Source organism: Mastomys coucha, unplaced genomic scaffold (assembly GCF_008632895.1).
Source record: "Mastomys coucha isolate ucsf_1 unplaced genomic scaffold, UCSF_Mcou_1 pScaffold7, whole genome shotgun sequence".
Taxonomy (NCBI): domain Eukaryota; kingdom Metazoa; phylum Chordata; class Mammalia; order Rodentia; family Muridae; genus Mastomys; species Mastomys coucha.
Genome location: NW_022196913.1, coordinates 77,059,818 through 77,080,298, shown reverse-complemented (window position 1 = coordinate 77,080,298; position 20,481 = coordinate 77,059,818). Strand labels below are relative to the sequence as shown.

Here is a 20,481-nt window from a genome sequence, read left to right as displayed (position 1 = left end):
TGCCCGGCTCAGAAAACTTTTAAGAGAGAAACTCTATTGGTTCGGGGGTGAGGGTACGCGGAGGAGGAAAAAAAAAATCCCAGAAGTTGTGGTTCTCATACCTCAGATCACAAAGAAATCGCTTCCTACAACAGGTGCGTATCATCTTTCATTAAAGTATATACACACAAACACACAAACACAATCCCCCATATAAAAACCACACGAGTAACAGAAAGTAAGTGGAAATTTCCACACTTTGTGTAGTTAGCTGCACGATGGTAGTGCTGATGAAAGCGTCTAGTCTAGTGTGATGATAAAAGGTGCTACAAAGTCACTCCAGGATCCTACTATCAGGTTTTGATAAGGCTCTTACGTAACTGCCGTAGGAAGCCGAGCATCTCTGGTTCCTCAGGTTACCTTTCTCTTAAATGTAACTGCGGCTGAAGGGCGAGAAACAACAAGATAGTAGCATGTGCACAACCATTAGGGATCCGGGGTCGGGGGTGGGTTGGGGGGGGCGGGAAGAAGCCCCGTGCGCGTGCCCTTTCGCCCGGCTTCCCGAGCACGTGCTCTCTGGAACACGCCGCCCCGCCCCGGGGGGCCGGGCTCGCGGCACAGCGCACCAATAGGCGAGCGCCTTACAGCACCGTGGCCGGACAACGTTAAGCGGCCCAATCGCCGGGGCCCGGCCGCCCGTTTCCCGGAGCCCCGCCCCACGCGCAGAGCCCCGCCCCCGCGACCCCGCCCTCCGCCCCTCCCCCGCCGATCGGCGCCCAGCCTGCGAGACGGAGAAACTGGGGCAGAAGTGAAGATGGCGGCGGCGGCGCTGGCGGCGGCGGTTCGTCGCCAGTGACGCGCGCTGCGGGCTGCTGTCCCTCCCCGCTCCCCGCGTCCGCCGCGTCCGCCCCGGCACTCCTCCACCCGCAGCCCGCCGCTCGCCGCGCTCCGGGCCGCCCTCGTCCGTGCGCGCCGTGGCCGGCCGAGCGGGCGGCGCGTTGATCCGCCCTCCCGCCCGCCGCGCCGGACCGCCGGGCCGCGGACACACGCTCGGCGGGGAGGCGGCGGTCCCTGCGCGCTCGCGGCCCTCCGTTTGGGGACCGGGAAGAGGAGGCGGTGGCGGCGGCCGTGGGATCCGGGGACGGGAAGGGGATCGGGGGGCCGGGCGACAGCGGGAGTGGCTCGTTCCCCGGAGCGGGGCGCGCAGGCGGTACCATGACGTCCATCCATTTCGTGGTCCACCCGCTGCCGGGCACCGAGGACCAGCTCAATGACAGGTAATGGGGCGGGGGAGGGGCACCTCCCTCCGCCTTCCCCTCCCCCACGGCCGTGCCGGGGGCCCTACCGCCCCCTATAGGCCCGGTGCGGGCCAAACTTGGGAGCCCGGGGCGGCGGGGCGGGGGCTGGCGCGGTGTAGACGCGGCTGCGGTGTAGACGGTCCGGCGCGCTGCCCCCTCCCCCTCCCGCGAGGAGCCTCGTTGAACTCGGCGGAGCCCGGGGCTCCCGGCCCAGGCCCGAGGAATCCATATTAGTCAAAGTTGAATTGAGACAGACAATGCGGATGGGGGATGGTGGAGGTGGAAAAGAGAGGGAAGAGGAGCGGCGGGTTCGGGGGCTCCCGCGAGTCGTGTCCCGGGGGCTGGGTTTCCCCGGGGAGGCGGGGGTTGAGGGGGAGAGATTCCCGGCAGACCGCGGGTTGGGAGGGGGGTGGAGGAGGGAGCGCCATGATTATTGTTATTATTATTAGATTTGAGCCCCTGCAGTGAGGTTGACTGCCCCGGGAGGGGAATGAAGTCAGGCGGGGGTTGGGGATGTGGATTGGATTCCCTTTGCTCTCTCCTTCCTTCGAAATGGTACTGCCAAACTGCTCCTGGGCCCCTGTGGTGAGAGCCTTTTTGTTTCCTTTTTTATTCTAATGATAGTGTTTTCTGGAGTTGTAATTTGACAGCTGAAAACCGTGCGTGGAGTGTCAAAGGAAAATTCTTCGGTTTGCAGTTCGCAATGCTGCTTTGCTTAACGCGTGGTGAATTTCTGGGTTGGTTTTGCTACGGGCAGAGGAGGAATTTTGATTTAAAATATTTGAAAAATCTCACACGGCTGTTTTGATTTGGATTCTTCCCCTTCGTTCTGCCCCTGTGCCTTACCAGTTTAGAATATTGAGTTGCAGGGCCACATGCTCACTGGGACCTAAGATAAAGCAGGAGAAAAGTCCCTGTACTGTTGCAAAACAGATTCGGAGGTTGAGGGAGGCCTCCATTAAAGCTTGTGTTAAGATCTAGGACTGTCATCTAATGATGGTCCAACTGTTTACAGGTCGGAAAGTGGAACGGTTTAAGCTTCCTTCTCCCCGCTGCTGGCCCATATTTCTTTTGCGTGTGGAAGGCCATCGTTTCTCAAGTTTAGATTCAAGGTGTAATTTTTGCTAAGTGACCCGGTGACTTAAGTTGCATGACGCCCAGTTTGTCATGCGCTTCCCGGAGGGAGGAAGAGGCCTAACTTGGCCTCTACTGTGTCAGTGTTATCTTTACCTCGGTCTGCCCTGGCAGCTTTTAGATCCTGGGCCGGCAGTCTAGTTTCTGGCGTGGGGTGAGGATTTGTGTAATCTTTACTGTAGCCTATTGTTTAAATACATGTTTGTAAAACTCAAAATGCGTTTTGAAAAGATCAACTACTTGGAATTGTCTATAGTTCAATAAGAACCTTTAAGCTATTTAAACATTTTGTTATAGGATCTTTACTCTGTCTTGCTTTCATTAGAGATGTTTACAACTTCAACAGAAGGCTTTGGGGAGGGGGGAGTGTAAATCTTAGAATCAGATTAGTAGTGAGGAAAGCTCTACTGCCATTTGGAGAAGTGTGTTGGTCATATTTGAGTCATTTGCCTTGTAACTTAGAAATTTGCACCAGAGAAGTAGGATGAGCTTTTTGTGGTAGTGCTAACTTTATGCACCAAGAACTTTAAATAGTGTATTCAGTTGAGAGTGGATGCCACCATCCTAGTCTTTGTGTCACCAATCTTCTATTTATTATTTACTTATTTAGACAGGATCCTGGCTGGCCTAAAATTCACGATGTGTCTGTCTGATGATGACCTTGCACTTCTTACCCTACGGCCTCTACCTCCCCAGTGCTGTGATTACAGGCTTGAGCCACCACACCCAGTTTACTTGGGGAATAGAATCCAGCTTCTAGACAGATCCTCTACCAATTGTCCTATATCTCCTGTGTGTGTTGGGTGTTTTGAATCACTCTTTAGTGTTTTTTTTTTTTGTTTTTAAACTTGAGCTGTTTGAGAAATTTACACACAGGATTTTTTTTTTAAAAGCTGCTGGTTTTCCAGTCTCAGCTTTTTCTAAAGTCCATCTACTGTATTAAGAATATCTAGGTATTTGTGACTTTTTCCTGTCTGTCGGAATGCATACTTTTTGTGTGTTGTGTGTGTATATGTGTGTTTCTGTTGCCCAGGCAGGTTTTGAGTTCACAATCTTCTTGCCTTAGCCTCCTGGTTGCTGGGTTTATGGATGTGTGCAACAACACCCGGGCTGAGTTCTTAATTTTGTTTTTGTTTTATGTGTATATATGAGTGCCTGCATGTATCCATCAGTACCACATGTGTAGCTGGTGCAGGAGGAGGTCAGAATAGGGTGTCAGATCCCTGGATTTGAGATTAAATATTGTGAGCTGCTGGATTCAGGTGATGAAATGGACCCACAACCTCAGCAAGTTAAGTGCTGTGCCATCTTTCTAGGTTCCTGGCATGAGTGTTTTATGAAGGGAAAAGACAAGAGTTTGTTAAATGGTGATTGTTAAAATGTGATTGTTAAGGTGGTAGATAAACAAAACTAGGGACGTGCATTCGGTAGGACTTCAGAGACCTATTACTATGACGCTTAGCTGTAGCTAAGCCTGAGGTAGTTGGTTTGTGGTAGAAGAGAATTTGGCCACCCATGGTGCATAGGTAGCACATCACCAACAGAGCCATTCCCCAGTTCCCCAGTGAATTTGTGTTAGTTCCCGTTGAAGTTCAGAGACTAAAGGAAAATCCGGTAGTGCCCAACTACCACTTTAGAGAATGCCCAAGAAGTGAACCGTTGGTAGGTCGCGCTCCTCATGGTGAGGTGAGACCAAGAAGTGAACCGTTGGGAGGTCGCGTTCCTCACAGTGAGGTGAGACCAGAGATGCACTGTGAGCTACAGTTGAAACCTGCACGCTGGGGAAGGTACTGTCTGGACCTTTTCCTACTGGGTTAGACTATTTGTACTGACCTAGGCACCTCAGCCTTAAAAAACACACCTGTCCCAGAGGTGTAATGTTTTTACTCATTGCTAGAAATTTATTTGCCGATGTACATATTTTGTGTAATATATAACAAAACAAGTTTTATTTAACATTCTAATAACCATTTAAAAATGTGTAGATGAGTGTGCCACACAGCATGGTGGTGGAGGTCAGATGACAACCTGTTCTTACAATTTGGGTCCTGGGAATCAAACTTGTCAGGCAAGGGTCTTTACTCAGTGAACCATCTTATCAGGTCCAACCAAAAAAAAATATACATATATTTTTTTCGAGACAGGGTTTCTCTGTGTAGCCCTGGCTGTCCTGGAACTCACTCTGTAGACCAGGCTGGCCTCGAACTCAGAAATCCACCTGCCTCTGCCTCCCAAGTGCTGGGACTAAAGGCGTGCGCCACCACCGCCTGGCACAAAAAATATTTTTAAATGGTTATTTAAAAAATATTTCCTGCATATGTTTATGATGTTTGTGTCCAAGTGTGAGTGCCACAGGATGTGTGTGGAGGTTCACAGGAGTCTGTTCTCCACTTCTGCTGTGGATTCCAGGGATCACACTGAGGTCATCAGGGGATCATATACTTGCTGAGCCTCACCACCAGGACCCCAACAAGACTTTATGCAGTCCATAATTATATTTGGCATGTACTTTCTTTGTGGTGAGTCGATTTCACCTTTAAAGAACAAAATTATTGGAAGAGTATTCAGTCAGCAGACTTGGTATTCTGGAGTTTGACAACTTATGGCCAACATGTTTCTTTTTTCCTTGGTCAGAGAATTGACTTTCCTAACCTGTTCCTAGTTATAGGCCTTTTAAAAAAGGAATGTGGATGTGACATAGCTTGCTCTCAGAATACTCCTTTGGGTATAATACTCCTTGGTTATAATACAAACCAGTTCTCGTTGTGTACAGGATTCCTGAGAGTGTTGCTTTTTTCAGTATAATGTGTTGTGTAATCAGTTGTGATCAGGCTTGATGGTCATACCGCCAGGGTTGTTCTCTGATAGCTTCTCTCTTGGGGTGCTGGAAAGCTACAAGATAGAATAGACAGGAATTTGAAACTGGTAGGCTGAGTGCTGGCCTCAAGGTCAGGGAAGAACAGTTGATAGTGAATGAGAAAAACACAAATATTAGAATCGTAGTCTGGAAAATATTACAAAGCAGTGGCTACTTTTTGATTGTTTTTATATGACTGCATGGTATTCATGCAAAAATGCAAGAACCTAACTTGTCCTAGAGTGCCCTCTCCCACGATTTTCCTCCCCTTCCCTTCTCCAGGGTGGGAGATTTGACTCTAGGAGCTTGCGAATTTGAGGTAAGTGCTGTACCCCTGAGGTCCCATCTCCAGGCCCTGAAAATATCACTAGTATTTAAATAAAATAATATGGGCACCAAGGCTCCTGCCAGCAATTCTAGGAGTGAGGTCCTGATCACAGGAGGTTTCATTAGGAGCCTACTCTAATTTTGGGTTCCTGGCTACTTGACTCAGTGAGACCTCGTCTTGAACACACAAAACTTTAGACTCTTAGTCTAAGCCTGCCATTTCAGCTGACAGCAGTTTTACCTTTGAAGCCTGGTGGTATGTACAACATTTTCATATGTCCACGTTAGAGCTTAGCAGTGACCCCATGCCTGGAGGCATGCTGAGCACCGGCTCTTCCTCTCACTTGGACTCTCTTAGCTAGGACATTGCTCCTGGCCTGTAGTGGCTTTAGGCAGAGACTCTCCTGTAAAGAACAGGACTGTGCCCCACAGTCTCGAATCAATCTCATTCAAACTGTCAACTATGTGAGGTGGAGAAACCTGGGCTGGGGTTATTTTCAATACAGATTAGACTAAAGAACACAAGTGACTTTCATGAAAAACCGGGTTCTTTAGTTAGTCTCGAAACATGATCATTGAAAGCTAGTTAAAATTGAAGTTGTTGAGTAGACATATTTCAAATTCTCTGAAGATCACAGGTAGCTATTCTCCTTCCATTTAGGACACTGTAGGTAAAATGGTCCATTGGAGCACTTGTGCCAAGAATTAGGGATTGGCTACATGTAACAAGCTAAGTGTAAACATTTTTAGGACTGTTGGTTTTATGTCTTTGTGCTCCTAGCAGAAGCCATATAGGGATGAAAGGGTTATTAATTACACACAGCTGGACAAAAGTGGTGGTGGGTAGAGATTAAAACTGCCTGAAACATCAGTAGTCTATGCTCCAAATAATACCTAAGTTTTAGGCTGTGAATTAGAATGCAGTTTAATTACCAGGAAATCTCAACCAGGCTGGCCTCGAACTCAGAAATCCGCCTGCCTCCCAAGTGCTGGGATTAAAGGCATGCGCCACCACTGCCCAGCTGATTACTGAGATTCTTATCTAGAAATACTAGAAACATTGTGGTGAAAAGGAGAAATCACGTGTAATAAATGGATTAAAGGCAGCTGCTTTAAAGGAGAGATTGAAAACTGTAGAATAGCAAAACAAGAAGTCAAAAAGACAAATGGACAGATTGGCTTACAACTCAAGGGCCTGCAGGAGTACATTGAGTGTGAGAAGGTGGACTGGGAGAGTTTCCCTAGCAGTTACTGTTATTTATGAAGTAGGCTCTAAAGGGAAATGCAGTGGCTAGAGAGACTGTTCTTTCTCTCCCTCACCCCCCCTCTTTTTTTTCTTTTGAAACAAGGTCTCACTATACAGCCTTGGGTGGCTTGGAACTCACAGAGATCCCCCTGCCTCTGTCTTCTGAGTCTTTAGATTAACCACATGTGGGGCCTCTAAGTACCCTGCTTTGAGACAGAGTATCAGTATGTATGACTTTCAGGCTGGCCTTTAACATTTTATACTTTTGCTTCTGTCTCCTGAGTATTTCAGTCTCAAACTCATTTTGTAGCTAAGAATGACCTTGCATTTATTTCCTCTAGCCTCCTCCCAAGGGATTTATAGGCGGAAAGCTACTACACCTAGTTTTCCTTGTGCAAACCCAGGATTTTCTTGTGTATCTAGGCAAGTACTCTTCCAGCTGAACTATCTCCCTAGTCCTCTCTGTCTTTCAAGTATGTCCCAGTTTTTTGACATTTCAATATGACATATATGACAGGCATCTATGAAACTTACCCTTGAAAACTGCAATCAAATTACCAAAAATGGGACAAAGAGCTGGCTCAGTGGCTAAGAAGAATGTGTCCTGCCCTTGCAGAGGACCCGAATTCTTAGCACTTACGCAGGGGCTTATTCCAGCTCCAGAGGGATCCAATTCCTCTGGCCTCTGAGGTCAACTGCACCCAAGAATACAACACATCCCCACACATACACACCATGCTTTTTAAAAATAATACAATACATCTTTAAAAAGTTTAGTTTTGGCCGGGCGGTGGTGACGCACGCCTTTAAACCCAGCACTTGGGAGGCAGAGGCAGGTGGATTTCTGAGTTCGAGGCTAGCCTGGTCTACAGAGTGAGTTCCAGGATAGCCAGGGCTACACAGAGAAACCCTGTCTCAAAAAACCAAAAAAAAAAAAAAAGTTTAGTTTTGTGTTGGGCCTCATTTTTAGCTATCTTTACACACATACTTAATGTTGCAGCAGGTTGTACTTTGCATTTTTTTTCTATTCATTGTTTGTCTTAGGGAAAAAAATGGCAGTTATTGTGTGCATGAGTGCTTGATGACTTGCCATTCTGATCTTATGGATATAAACTCTCCCTTGCTTGTTCTGATTATAAATTGTTGACTTTTGTAAGCAGGTTTTAAAATTTACCCCTGAATATTAGTATTTAAAAGCCTTTTGGAAAATTGCAGCATGTGCAGAAGTAGAGAAGAATAGTTAAATGAATACCGTGTGCTCATTACCAGTCTCAGTTATAACTCAGAGCCATCTCATTTCAGTCCTGGTCCTGTGGAGTTCCCTTTGTCCATTTAAAAAAGTCTTTCTGTTTGTCTGTCTGTCTGTGCCTCTCTCTCACACACTCACGTGCACACATATACCACACACATGAGGAGAGGGGGAGGGCCCTCAGTTTGCATTTTGCACTGTGAGTGTGCACAATTGCCTGTACATGTGCCACAGTACACACTCAGAGAAGTGGTTTCTATTCTTCCACCCCTCCCATAATTCACAGGTTGTCAGGGCTCTCCTGCAAGCATCTTTACTAGCTGAGGCGGAAACAACCTCCATCAGCTAGTTTAATGAATATGTTTTTGTTGTATTTCTCAACGCTGAACCCTTTAACACCTACACTACAGTCTGTTCAGATATTTCTGTTGTCTTTATGATTGATAACTTTCTCTTAATAAAGTCAGTTGGGTCTTAATATGTTAGAAATAAGCTGACATTTTTTGTTAAATTTAAACTTTCATTTTATTATTTGCCTGCTTGTATGTCTATGCACCACATACATGGATTCTCTGGTCCTTTGTTATAGACCATGTTGGTGCTGGGGACTGAATGGCACCAGAACAAGAATCCACTCATTTTCCTCAGGGTTTCTCTGTGTAGCCCTGGCTGTCCTAGAAGAACTCACGCTGTAGACCAGGCTACAGAAATCTGCCTCTGCCTCCCAAGTGCTGGGATTAAAGGCGTGTGCCACCGCCTCCCGGCTGGGAATTATTTCTTTAATAAGGCAATTCATATTATACTCTTGTCAGTGTAGCAGTAATAAAACTCCTTCCAAGTATGGTAAGTCCTCAGACAATTCTCTTAGCATTTGCATTCTCGTTATGATAGTAAAGTAGTAGCATTTAATGCTATTTTACTTGTAAGTGCAATTTATCTTATTTACATAGCAGAAATACCATTTTCAGTTTCAGATGGTATAGTTCATGAAAAACATTTTTTTAAAGATTTATTTATTTATTTTTTATGTGTATGAGTACACTGTAGCTGTACAGATGGCCATAAACCATCATGTGGCTGCCGGGAATTGAACTCAGGATGGCCCTGCTCGCTCTGGACACAACAGAAGAGGGTGTCAGATCTCATTATGGATGGTTGATCTAATTACATACAGGTGGTTGTGAGTCACCATGTGGTTGCTGGGATTTGAACTCAGGACCTTCAGAAGAGTAGTCAGTGCTCTTATCCACTGAGCTATCTCACCAGCCCATGAAAAACATTTTCAGTTTTTATTTTGAGATAGTTTCACTATTGAATCCTAGCTAACTTGGAACTCTGTAGATGGGGCTGGCCTCAGGTTTGTAGAGATCCATCTACCTATGTGTCCTGAGCCTGCACCCGTGCCACACTGGTACCTTTTATCTTCACTTCTGGGAATTCTGCTTCACAGAAAGAGTAGCTCACCTGCCGCATGTGTGCGCTGGGGATTTTGAACACAGCCTGAGGTTGCGACTGCCTTCACAGTTAAGATGGAACACTCCATTACTCCAAGGCTGCCTGGTGCCAGCTTTTCTTTTCAGTCTCTTTTCCTTTGACAGCTGTTCTCTGTTGACCCATTTTTTTTTTAAAGGATAAGAATTGAGTCTTGAATGTTTTTACACGTTGTTTTTCTGATGCATTGTGTCGAGGCATGTAGCAGTGGATTCTTTTTTATATTAGCACACAAATAGTAGTTCCTTGAGGGTGCATCACAGTTTAAGTCTGACTTGTTCTCCTCTTGATGCAAAGTTGGGTTGTTTTGTGGTTCTTCATAGTTTTTAAGAGTTTCCTTGCTATATATAAGAATTATTTTTAAAAAATCTGGAAAATAGAATAAAAAGAATCTGTGCTGTCACAGTTAATGTTTTGATTCCTTCCCTCCCTCCTTGTATTTCTGTATGTTTTTCTGTTTTGCCGTTCTGGGAGTTAAACCCAGGCCTAATGTACACTGTCTCTTTTTGTATATGAATGTTTGTTTTTATTTAGTTTATAATGGACATAATTTTATATACTTGATTTTTTTTTTCCTTGACTTTAGTTTGTTATGGTAGTTTTCATACCAAAACCACTCACAATATTATGTTTTTTTAGCAAATTTTCTCATTAAAATTATATTATATTGGGGCTGGAGAAGTGCTCAGCTGTTAAGACACTGGCTACACTTCCAGGAGACATGGATTCTCAGTACCCATGCTGCTCACAGGCATCTTTACCTCCAGGTCTAGAGGATCCAATGCCTTCTTCTCAGGCATTAGGCACGAACACAGTATACAGCACATGTTGGCAAAACATATCTTAAAAAAAAGATATTTTGCCGGGCGGTGGTGGCGTGCACCTGTAATCCCAGTACTTGGAAGGCAGAGACAGGCGGATTTCTGAGTTTGAGGCCAGCCTGGTCTACAGAGTGAGTTCCAGGACAGCCAGGGCTACACAGAGAAACCCTGTCTTGAAAAGCCAAAACAAACAAACAAACAAAAAAAACAAAAAACAAACAAACAAAAACCCCCCCCCCCAAAATATAAAAAATAAAAGAAATTAGAAAAAAATTTCCATTGACTATAATTGTGTTCTAGATTGGTGCTTACAAAACTTAATGAATCAATATTTTTTTCCCCATTAGTTTGGGCCACATTTTTGTGGCATAGGATCAAAAGTATTGAGAACCTACCTTTGATAGCTTTCCTCTGCTCCAGTATTAACTGCACCTTCAGAATTACATTTATGAGCAGTCTCACATCTGTGTCCAAGCAAACACACCGATTATGATTGGCTTGGTGGCTCTTATGTGTAGTCGCATTGGGAGGCTGAAGGAGCAAGATTGCCATGATTTCTAGGCTACCCTGGGCCATAGAGGAAGACTGTTGTTAAACCTTCCTATACACTCTCCAGAAACCCCCAACCAAACAAAACCAATGCCCAAACCCCAGGCTACTCAAAGCCACCTGGAACTCCCCAGGTGATTTGCATTAGCCTCTCCAGGACTTTTCTGTAAGAGGCATGGTAGAAACTGATCTGTGAGGGTTTTGTGTGTGTGTGTGTGAGTGTGTGTGTGTGTGTGTGTGTGTGTGTGTGTGTGTGTGTGAGAGAGAGAGAGAGAGAGAGAGAGAGAGAGGGGAAGAGAGAGAGGGGAAGAGAGGGAGGAGGGGGAGGGAGGGAGAGAGAGAGACTATGAGAGAACAAGAGTGTGAAGCTTGCTGGGATTTGAAAATTGGAAGTTAATGGGTTCTGCAAATCTTAAGGAAAAAAGTTGAGGCTATGAAGTTAATTTGATGGAGAAGTATTTCTAAAGGATGAAGACAGGGTTTGTAGGAAAGGTTTTGGAGGAAGAAGTGTTAGGTCTTGTGGCTGATTTGTCTCCTAAGTTGTTGGCTTTGTTTCCTTGACCAAAAGTAATTTGTTTTTGGTGTAGTAGACCCACTGGAGAGGTTGGGGCTAGAGAAGCCATCCATCCATCTGTCCAGTGAGATCCTGTTCTGTCTGTCTCCCTTCCCCTGGAAGGGAGTCACTAACTTGTCCAGTTACTGCTCTGTGGCATCATCTGCATCTAGAAGTCTTAAAGAAACACCAAGGGAGGTCTTCACTTTGGCTCAGTCTGGTTTAAGCAACCCTCCTTTGGAGTCCTGGGTTTGTGTACAAGCTGTATACTATACTTGTATAAGTTGTATACAAGCTGTATAGTATGCTTCCACTGTATACTATACTTTCTCATAATATGCTTACATTTCTAGTGCTGTTTCTAAGTTAATTTTTATCTTTTAAGAAACACATTGATTTTTTTTTTTCTCCCTATAAAATGATTTTGTTCTTTTGACAGGTGTTCTGATGAGTGCCTAGGGTTAGAGAATCATTGAGAGGGAGGGCTGGCTGGCTTTAGTGCTGTGGACAGAATGACTCTTTGAGAGAAGTGTAGGAACTACTTTGTCTTCTATATTCAGCAGCAGAGAATGAAGTCAGATTGCCACAACAGACTCTTCAAATCTGCTAAGATGCAGTCACTGCCAAGGGAATGCAGAACCAGGGCAGAGGTGATGGGTGTTGGTTCTCTTGGCATTTGCTCACCTTCCTGTGACTTATGTTTCCATCTGCAGATGGGAGTCAGTAGGTGTCAGTGTACTTGCAGAGGAGTTGTGGTTTGGCAGAGCTCTGGAGTGGCACGGTGGGTAGCGGGTGTCTCTGGCTTCTGCTTCAGTTGCTAAGAAGGAAGCTTCTGTCTTCCTTTCACAGATAGTAGTCACTCTCATTTTATTTTGGCTGTAGTATTTACTTATGTATTTATTTATTTATTTATAGATAAATAGGATTTTGCTGTGTAGTCCAGGCTATGCTTGACCCTCCATCCTCAGCCTCAGCCTCCATATTGCTGGATTTCAGCTATGACCATTATCATCCCCCTCCAACTTGTCTAAGCATGCTGTGTTCCCCAAACATGACATGTTTTGGGATGAAAAAACCACTCCCCTCTAGAATATTATATAAGTAGCATATCCTAGTTGGATTGTAGTAAGTCATCCTGGCTTTTTTCAGATAGAGTTCTTGGTTTACTATAGTGCTGCTTTCTTACAGTACTTGATGACTGCTGTCATTAGGAGCGCAAAGTATGAAGGCTCTTTAAAAGGCTCTTAGCTATCCTTGTTACAGGAGAGAGTTGCCTGTGGTGCTCAAGCCTGGATCCATCCTTAGCAGTGGAAAACAAGATTAGTTGATGACAGCAAGCGTTAAGTACTAAAGTTGCTGGGTCTTCACTGTTCCTAGCCTTTTCTTTCTCCTGTACTCTCAGTTCATAGCTGTCCGGTTTAAAAGGAGAATATTCTGGTGCGTATGTTTGTGCATGTGTGTCTCCATACACTCTCACTGGATAAGAACAGAATGCAAGGAATTATTTATAATATTTTGTTGTTGACATTTTGTTTTTAATCATAAAATTGAGAAAAGAGAAGCCAGGAAGTGGTGGTTCCCTGCTCTTAATCCCAGCACTCTGGAGATAGAGGAAGGTGAATCTCTTGAGTCTGAGGACAGCCTGGTCTACTGAGCAATTTCCAGAACAGCCACAGAGAAATCTTGCCTGAAAAACAACATGATCAGGTTAAGTTATGCAGCTGTCAGCCTCCCCCAGAACTGTAGGGTGGTCAGCCGGAAGCTCACAGTCCTCTTGGGTAGAGAAGTAGTAGGCCACAGGCCAGTGGCAAATGTGGAGGATTGAGCTTGAGCCTGTGCAGATGCTTGCTGAGCTGAGGGCAGTGTAGATTGCCTCCCCTTGTGCCTCTCAAAGCAAGCATGCTCCTCCAGGAATGGCGGCAGACCAGCTCTTCCTTGCCCCTTGGGTTGAGAAGTGTTTGGAGCTTTTCTGAGTCACTGAGAAAGAGTAAGGTCGAAGGTTAGACATTTCAAGGAGTAACTTCCTGGGGTTGTGCTGTGGATCATTTATAGACCGGTAGGAGGTTGCAAGAGTGGTAGAGACTTTCCATGTAATTATGCTGCATGGTTTTTGGCATTTTGTCCAGGTACTAGCAATAGAAAATAACATTTTCTTGAGCTGGCAGAGATGGTTCAGCAGGTGAAAGTGTTTGCTGCCAAGCCTGATGACCTGAGCTGAGTCCCTGGAAGCCATGGAGGAAGGACAGAGGACACTGCAAGCTGTCTGTCCTCTCACCTCCACTTTTGGGTTGCACAGCACACCTGCCTGTTCTTCACGAAATGTGTAATTAATTTTTTTTTTTTTTTTTTTTTTTTTTTTTTTTTTTTTTTTTGGTTTTTCGAGACAGGGTTTCTCTGTGTAGCCCTGGCTGTCCTGGAACTCACTCTGTAGACCAGGCTGGCCTCGAACTCAGAAATCCACCTGCCTCTGCCTCTGCCTCCCAAGTGCTGGGATTAAAAGCGTGGGCCACCACTGCCCAGCTAATTTTTTTTTCTAGGTATTTTTGAGAGTTATTAATTTTACAGTAGTAGGAACTTTTGCATTTATTATTGTGAAGCTGAGATATGGCCTGACTGTATAATAACACCCAGCCTAGTCTAGAACTGAGGGAGATCTGCCTGTTCCTGCCTCCTGAGTGCTGGCCAGTAATTAGGATTTTAATTATAGTTCAGGGCTCTTCCTGTGTGTGCATGAGAATACATGTCCACAGTGTTTTTGTTTGTCTGCAAATGATAGAAGGCTCACCGCATGTAAATCCTGGTTGCTGTTTCCCAGTGCTTTGATTCTAGTCTCTAGTGGAAGAGTGTAGATGGTGTTGGGGTGGGGCCCATAGTCTCTAGTGGAAGAGTGTAGATGGTGTTGGGGGTGGGGCCCACACTGGACACGCCCGTTTGTTCACTTGCTCATTATGGGCAGTTGGCCTGTGCTGTAGATAATAATGACATAGCACAGAGAAATGTAAAATGAGACCGAGCATCATCTGACTCTTCTATTATTATTTAGTTTCAATTTGAATATTGTGAGCAGTATTTCAAGATTGTATTTTTGCAGTTTGTATGTGTGTGCACACAGTTAATTTGATATAATTTATATTTAAAATAAGACTGTCATCAATTGAGCAAGATTTTGGGGCCTCTGCTCCATGTCAGTCTAGTTTTGGAGGGTGGAGCTTAGTTCATGGGCATGCCAGCCCTTAGGTTGTTTGCTGTAGGAGAGTTCAGGATTCTTCATCAGAGGTGGTAGCTGACCTAGTCTAAGGAGGGAAGGTTGGCTGCAAACTTCTTTAAAATGAAGCTGGGATAGTAAATAGGTTAAGGGGTTGAGGGAGGGCTATGAGTTGCCTGGGTAGGAAGTGAACTTTCTAAGGCAGAGAGAAGCACCTCTGTCAGCCTGGGCTACACAGCAGAATCGGAGCTCAGAGCTGTCCACCTGCTTCTGCCTACAGTCCTAGTGCTGGATTAAAGGCACACACTATCATGCCCTGGCTGCCTGCCTGCCTGGCTGCCTGGCTGCCTGCCTGCCTGCCTGCCTGCCTGCCTGCCTTTGTATCTAACTCAGGGCCTCAAGTATTCTGGGCTGGCCTCAGACTCATTACAAGGCTGAATTCCTGATATTACTGCCTCTACTTCTCAGCATGCATCATTATGCTCAGTTTATATAGTATGTGGGGATGAAACTTTGTGCATGTTAGGCAAGTGTTGGGCCATCTGAGGGCCTGAGACCCACACTATATTCTGATTTTTAGGAAAAAAAAAAGGAATGACTTCCATCTTGATTTAGAAAGAGTTGTGTTTTGTTTGTGTGTGGTGGTGGAGGGTACATGTGTATAGCTACCCCACAGCCCGCGCTGAGGTGCTGTGGGTTGGGTCAGTGTTTACCATCCACTCTGACGAACTGGGTTCTTCCCAGGAACTCTGCAGCCAGTGCATCCAGTGGCTACTGTTGGCTTTAACCCGTGGAGCCAGCTCAGCAGTCTGCCTTCTCCTCCCATCCCCTGTTTTTTGGTTTTAACTCACTTTTCTTGAGTGAGATGGAGAAGACATTCCAACCTGTGGACCTTCTCTTGGTAGTTATGTATTATTCTGTTACTGACTTTTTGAAGTTTTCCAGTCTGGTGTAGTGGTTCAGACCTGTGGCTTGTAGTCCCAATGGTGCGGAGGGAGGCTGAGACAGGTTGATATGTGGGCTAGGCTCAGACCTCCTTTGAAAACAAACAAACAATCAATAAATGTTTTGTCTGGTGTTCAACTATGAAGTATTTCCAAGCATGCAGAAAAATTCAAAACTAACCAGTAAATTCTCTGACCCTTATAGGCTTAGTTAAATGTCTTCCATGTTTTCAAAGTGAATGCATCTGTCACATTCTCTGAACTGTTTGAGAGTCTCATACTTCATCATCCCCTATATGTGGATCTTTTTTTGTATAACCACTTTGTTTTTTTTTGGGGGGGGGGAGCAGAGTTTCTCTGTGTAGCCCTGGCTATCCCTGGAACTCATTCTATAGACAGACCAGGCTGGCCTCAAACTCAGAGATCTGTCTGCCTCTGCCTCCTGAGTGCAGGATTAAAGATGTGTGCCACCACTGCCCAGCACACTTTGCTATTTTTATACCTTAGAATTTAAAAAAATGATAGTCATTCTGTAAATTTAATTTTTTGTACTTGCCTTATGTTGATATAAAGCAGTTTTCAAAACACAATTTTTCATTTGAATTTTATTATGAAGGCATTTTTACAAAAATGTTTGGGTCTGTTTCTCTTTAAGGCCATATCTACTCATTCTGTACTCAGGCTGTTCCTTTTATTTTTTGAGACTGTAGCTCTGGCAGGTCATAGACTTCCAGATTCATCTGCACCCTCACCCCCTGTTGTGACTAAAGGACTGTGCCACCACACCTGGCCCACCATTCTAGTCTTGAAGCACATTTTCTGTTTTCATTAACTTAAACTTTTGTTTTAAAAACTGGATCTCAGGGTTGGAGAGATAGGTCGGTTGGTAAATTGCTTGCTGGCTATGCATGAGGAACCAAATTCTGTTCCTGGCACCCAAAAAAAACTGAGTGTGTGTCTAAAACCAGACCAAACCAAACCAAACGAAAATAGCTGGGTATGGGGGTGCAGGGTTGAAATCCCAGCACGGAGGAGGTGAAGGTCCCTGGGCTCCCAGCCAGCAAGGCCAAGATCCCAGTGAGAGATGCTCTCTGAAAAACGCGGGAGAGCCAGATGAGAGGTGACATAGAGGTTGTCCTCTGGTCTCTACACCCATGTGCACACAGGTAGATGCATTCTTGCACAGAACACACAGTATCTTAGAAATATCTCTCCTTTAAATATAAAGACCAGGTGTCATGCCTTCTCTGGCCTTGAGAATCCTGATCTGAAACAGTCTTCCTGCTTTAGCCTTCCCAGTGCCAGATTACAGGGTGTCACTGCACCCACTTCATTAACTCGGAGCAGAGTGGAAATGTGTTTATTAGTTTCTTTTCCGGTTCAGTGTTGTGTGTTACAATGTATTCCCAATATTACTTTTCCTAGACCTGGGGACATATGATCCTTGTGTAATTTCCACTTTTACTTTGGAAATATTTGTATTGGACTGTGTTATGGTTAGATAACACCTTACACCCAGCCACTGCTTGAGTCCAGTTTGTAGTCTTGGGCTGGAAGGTGTTTAGAGATGAACCAGTGGCTGAACCAGTGGCCAAGGTTTGGGTCTTAGCTTGATTTCTTTTGCAGGATCTTGTTGGGGGAGGAGTCAGACTGTTGTGGGATCCTGTCACCAGGTGTGCTGTTGCAGGATCGTGTTGGGGGAGGAGTTGTGGGACCGTTTTACTTTGCGTGCAGTTGTTGGCTTATTAGCGGCCACGCTGTGTTAGTTACCAAGGTGGACAAGGGAGGCTATTTTGTGGCTGTTGATGCTATTTAAGAATGGTCTTTATTTGTGCAAAGATTATTCTTCAGTTGAGTTTGTGGTTGAATGAATTTGAAAAGAATGTATTTGAGTAAATGTATAAGGGGTTCATGAGCGGATTTATGTGAATTTTATTTTTGGCAGTGCAGGGATGGTGCCAGGGTCTCCTGTACCTTTGGCAAGTGCTATGTCATGAACACTGAGCTCCACCCTCTCCGTCCCTGGCTTTGTTTTTAATGTAATTCAATTACAGGAAGGTGTCCAAAGCATAGCTGAAGCTTTATTCCTAGGCTGTGGGAATGAAGCCAGAGGAAACAGCGAGTTCCTCTTTGATCGTCACTCAGCTTTTATGGCCTGGGTATCATAACTCACTTCAAGCTTAATGGGTAAAACAACATAGGCCATTTACTATTATTATCTGTCATTGTGGGGATTTACAGAGCACAGCTGCTTGGGTCATACTCTGGACTACACTATGCAGTTGCACTTGACTACTGGCATAGTGGCTCCATAGGTGTGTGTTCAGTGTGGAGAACACAAGGAACCTTAGCCTTCTTTTGTGGCAGCTCAGTGATTGGAAGACTCAAGAACCAGATTGGGGTGGCTTTTATGTCTGACTTAAGCTTGGGCTATATCACTTCATTGACACCTCACTCTTCCTGAGCTGAGCACATGTGCTGAGGGAGGGCAAGTGCATCTAAGACTTTCTTCTGAGCTACTACTAGAAAGATGATAAGCCAATACTAGTAGACTTAATTGTTGAGAAGGAGATTCGGATACCCTGAACAGGCTGAGACTGCATTTGTATACAGAAGCACCGGCAGCCTGACACTGATCGCACCGTACAGAACACGTGTGGTGAAAGTGTGACCTAGAATGAATGTAGTGCTTCAAGTGTTGAAGTGGACATGGTTGTCACAGGGCCCCCAAAAGCACATATGTTAGAGAAACAGGGTGTTACCTCGGGTGGTTGATCAGGTGTCTCATTGAGGAAGTGTGGGCCACTACTCTTCCCTGACCTAGACAGAATGTGGCCAGTGGTTAGTGTTTAACTGCATTTTACTGTGAAAATAGCATTTCCTTTTCCATGAGTTCCCTTGTGTTGATTGGTCAGACTCAGGGCTGGCTGCTTTTCTCTGCAGACACATGACCTTAGATGAAGGCTATGCTCTACTGTATTGTGTATTTGTTCTGTGGCGTCTGTGGCTTTCTCCCAGATATTGAGTGATATGAAAAGGAACTTACATTTAGTAGGTTTCATAAGGAGATTGAATTCCAGAAATCTCTTTGGGTACTGTGTCTTAGGGTTACTGTGATGAAACACCATGACCAAAAGCTACTTGGGGAGGAAAGGGTTCATTTCACTCACAGTTCATATAACAGTTCATCAAAAGCAGTGAGGGCAGAAACTCAAGCAGGGCTGGAACTAGGAGACCTGAGCTGATGCAGAGGCCATGGAGGGGTGCTGCTTACTGGCTTGCTTCCCCATAGTTTGCTCAGCCTGCTTTCTTATAGAACCCAAGACTTGTAGCCCAGGGATGGCACCACCCACCATGGGCTACGCCCTCCCACATGAGTAACTAATTAAGAAAATGCCCTATACACTTGCCTACAGCCTGGTCTTATGGAGGCATTTTCTCAGTTGAGGTTCCCTCCTCTGATGACTCTAGCTTGTGTCAAGTTGTCATAAGACTAGCCAGCATAGTAGGTTATTACTGTAATAAATGTAGCATTCCCACATGGCAAAGAAGACAGCATTTGCTCACATTGGAGTTTATTAGAACCAGGGCCTGGGAATGCTCAGTGGTTAGAGTTACTTGCCCATCATGGTGAGGTTCCAGGATCAGTCCCAAGTATTATAAAGGATGAGGGTTTGCTAGAAATGAACACTTGTGTAGCTTTTCTGAAAGGGGTGTTCTGATAGTTGTAGTTAACTTTAAAAGTATTTGCCATACATTTTTTCATGTTTTTGAAGCTTTTAATTGAATAAAATATGCAGTGAACTTACAGTAAGTATTGAATGCCTATGAAAAGAAAGATCCAGTATTTATTTGCTCACACAGTTAACCTTTGTTGTTTTGTGTTCATCTATTTGAAGTTAAAAGAAGCCCCGTCTCTCAGGCCTTCTGTTGCCTGGAAGATGAGGAGGACATAGCCACAGGCAGGCTCTCGGGCCTACCTATATCTGAACTTCAAAGTCTAGACTGACTAGAGTCAATGATAAGAAGTGACCAATTAAATAAAATCAGCTTTTAGACTTACTGGAAGTCAAATTAAACAATGGCTGAGAAATTTCAGTGAGCATTATGTGTATCAAAGAAGATCTTTTTCTTAATTATGGTTTGAGGTAGTTTTAGTTTTCTTTTTGGGGGGGGTTAGAGATAATTAGACCCAGTGGATTGGGGGCTTTATAATCTATAATATTTTTTCTTCTATGTGAAATTGTACACTGGCAAAACCTTTTAAAACTGGAAAACAGCCGGGCGGTGGTGGTGACCCCCCCAAAACAAACAAACAAACAAACAAACATACACGAAAACAGAATTTGTCTGGCTTGTCTATTTTACAGACTCTGCCAAGCTAATAACTTGAAACTAGAAGAGTTTAGAGAAGTGTAAGGTGGAGTCCTTAGATTTGCTTTAAGCAGAAAGCAGAGAAGACTGGCAAGCTCAGCAGACTAATGATATCTTTTCTCTTTTTAGAGGTCTGCCTGTACTTATTAGTTTGTATTGACCTCATTTCCTCTGGAAATCTCTTCTTAAGGCGCTTCTCCACCTCCTCTCAAAGTCTCTTGTTTTTGCATTTGCACTTGAAAGATGCTGAATGTTGTTTTTGTGTAGTGTCTTCCGGGATGCTTTCCTGTCTCGAGGCTTATGGACCCACAACTCGAGGAATTATAGGCTTTTTCAGTCTACTTTTTGAGCTACATAATTTAGATTTTGTTAGAGGGGACTTTGGGTCCCCTGGATGGTTGTTTGTCCTTTGGAAGAGTAACCAGTGCTTTTAGCTGCTCAGCCTTCTTTATCT

General features: G+C 44.7%; 1 protein-coding gene across 3 annotated transcripts in view; it reads left to right on the top strand.

The window, feature by feature from the left end:
• Positions 1 to 757: 757 nt before the first annotated feature.
• The window catches only part of Ubr5 (ubiquitin protein ligase E3 component n-recognin 5), a 111,140-nt gene continuing 91,416 nt past the window's right edge, over positions 758 to 20,481 (top strand). For 2 of the 3 annotated variants that reach the window (XM_031358565.1, XM_031358566.1), the window contains exon 1: positions 759 to 1,256. In XM_031358565.1, the coding sequence (XP_031214425.1) occupies positions 1,195 to 1,256 (62 nt within the window). In that variant the 5' untranslated portion in view covers positions 759 to 1,194. Of the gene's footprint in view, positions 1,257 to 20,481 lie in introns of all 3 variants that reach the window. The other variant, XM_031358567.1, reaches the window with a different exon arrangement.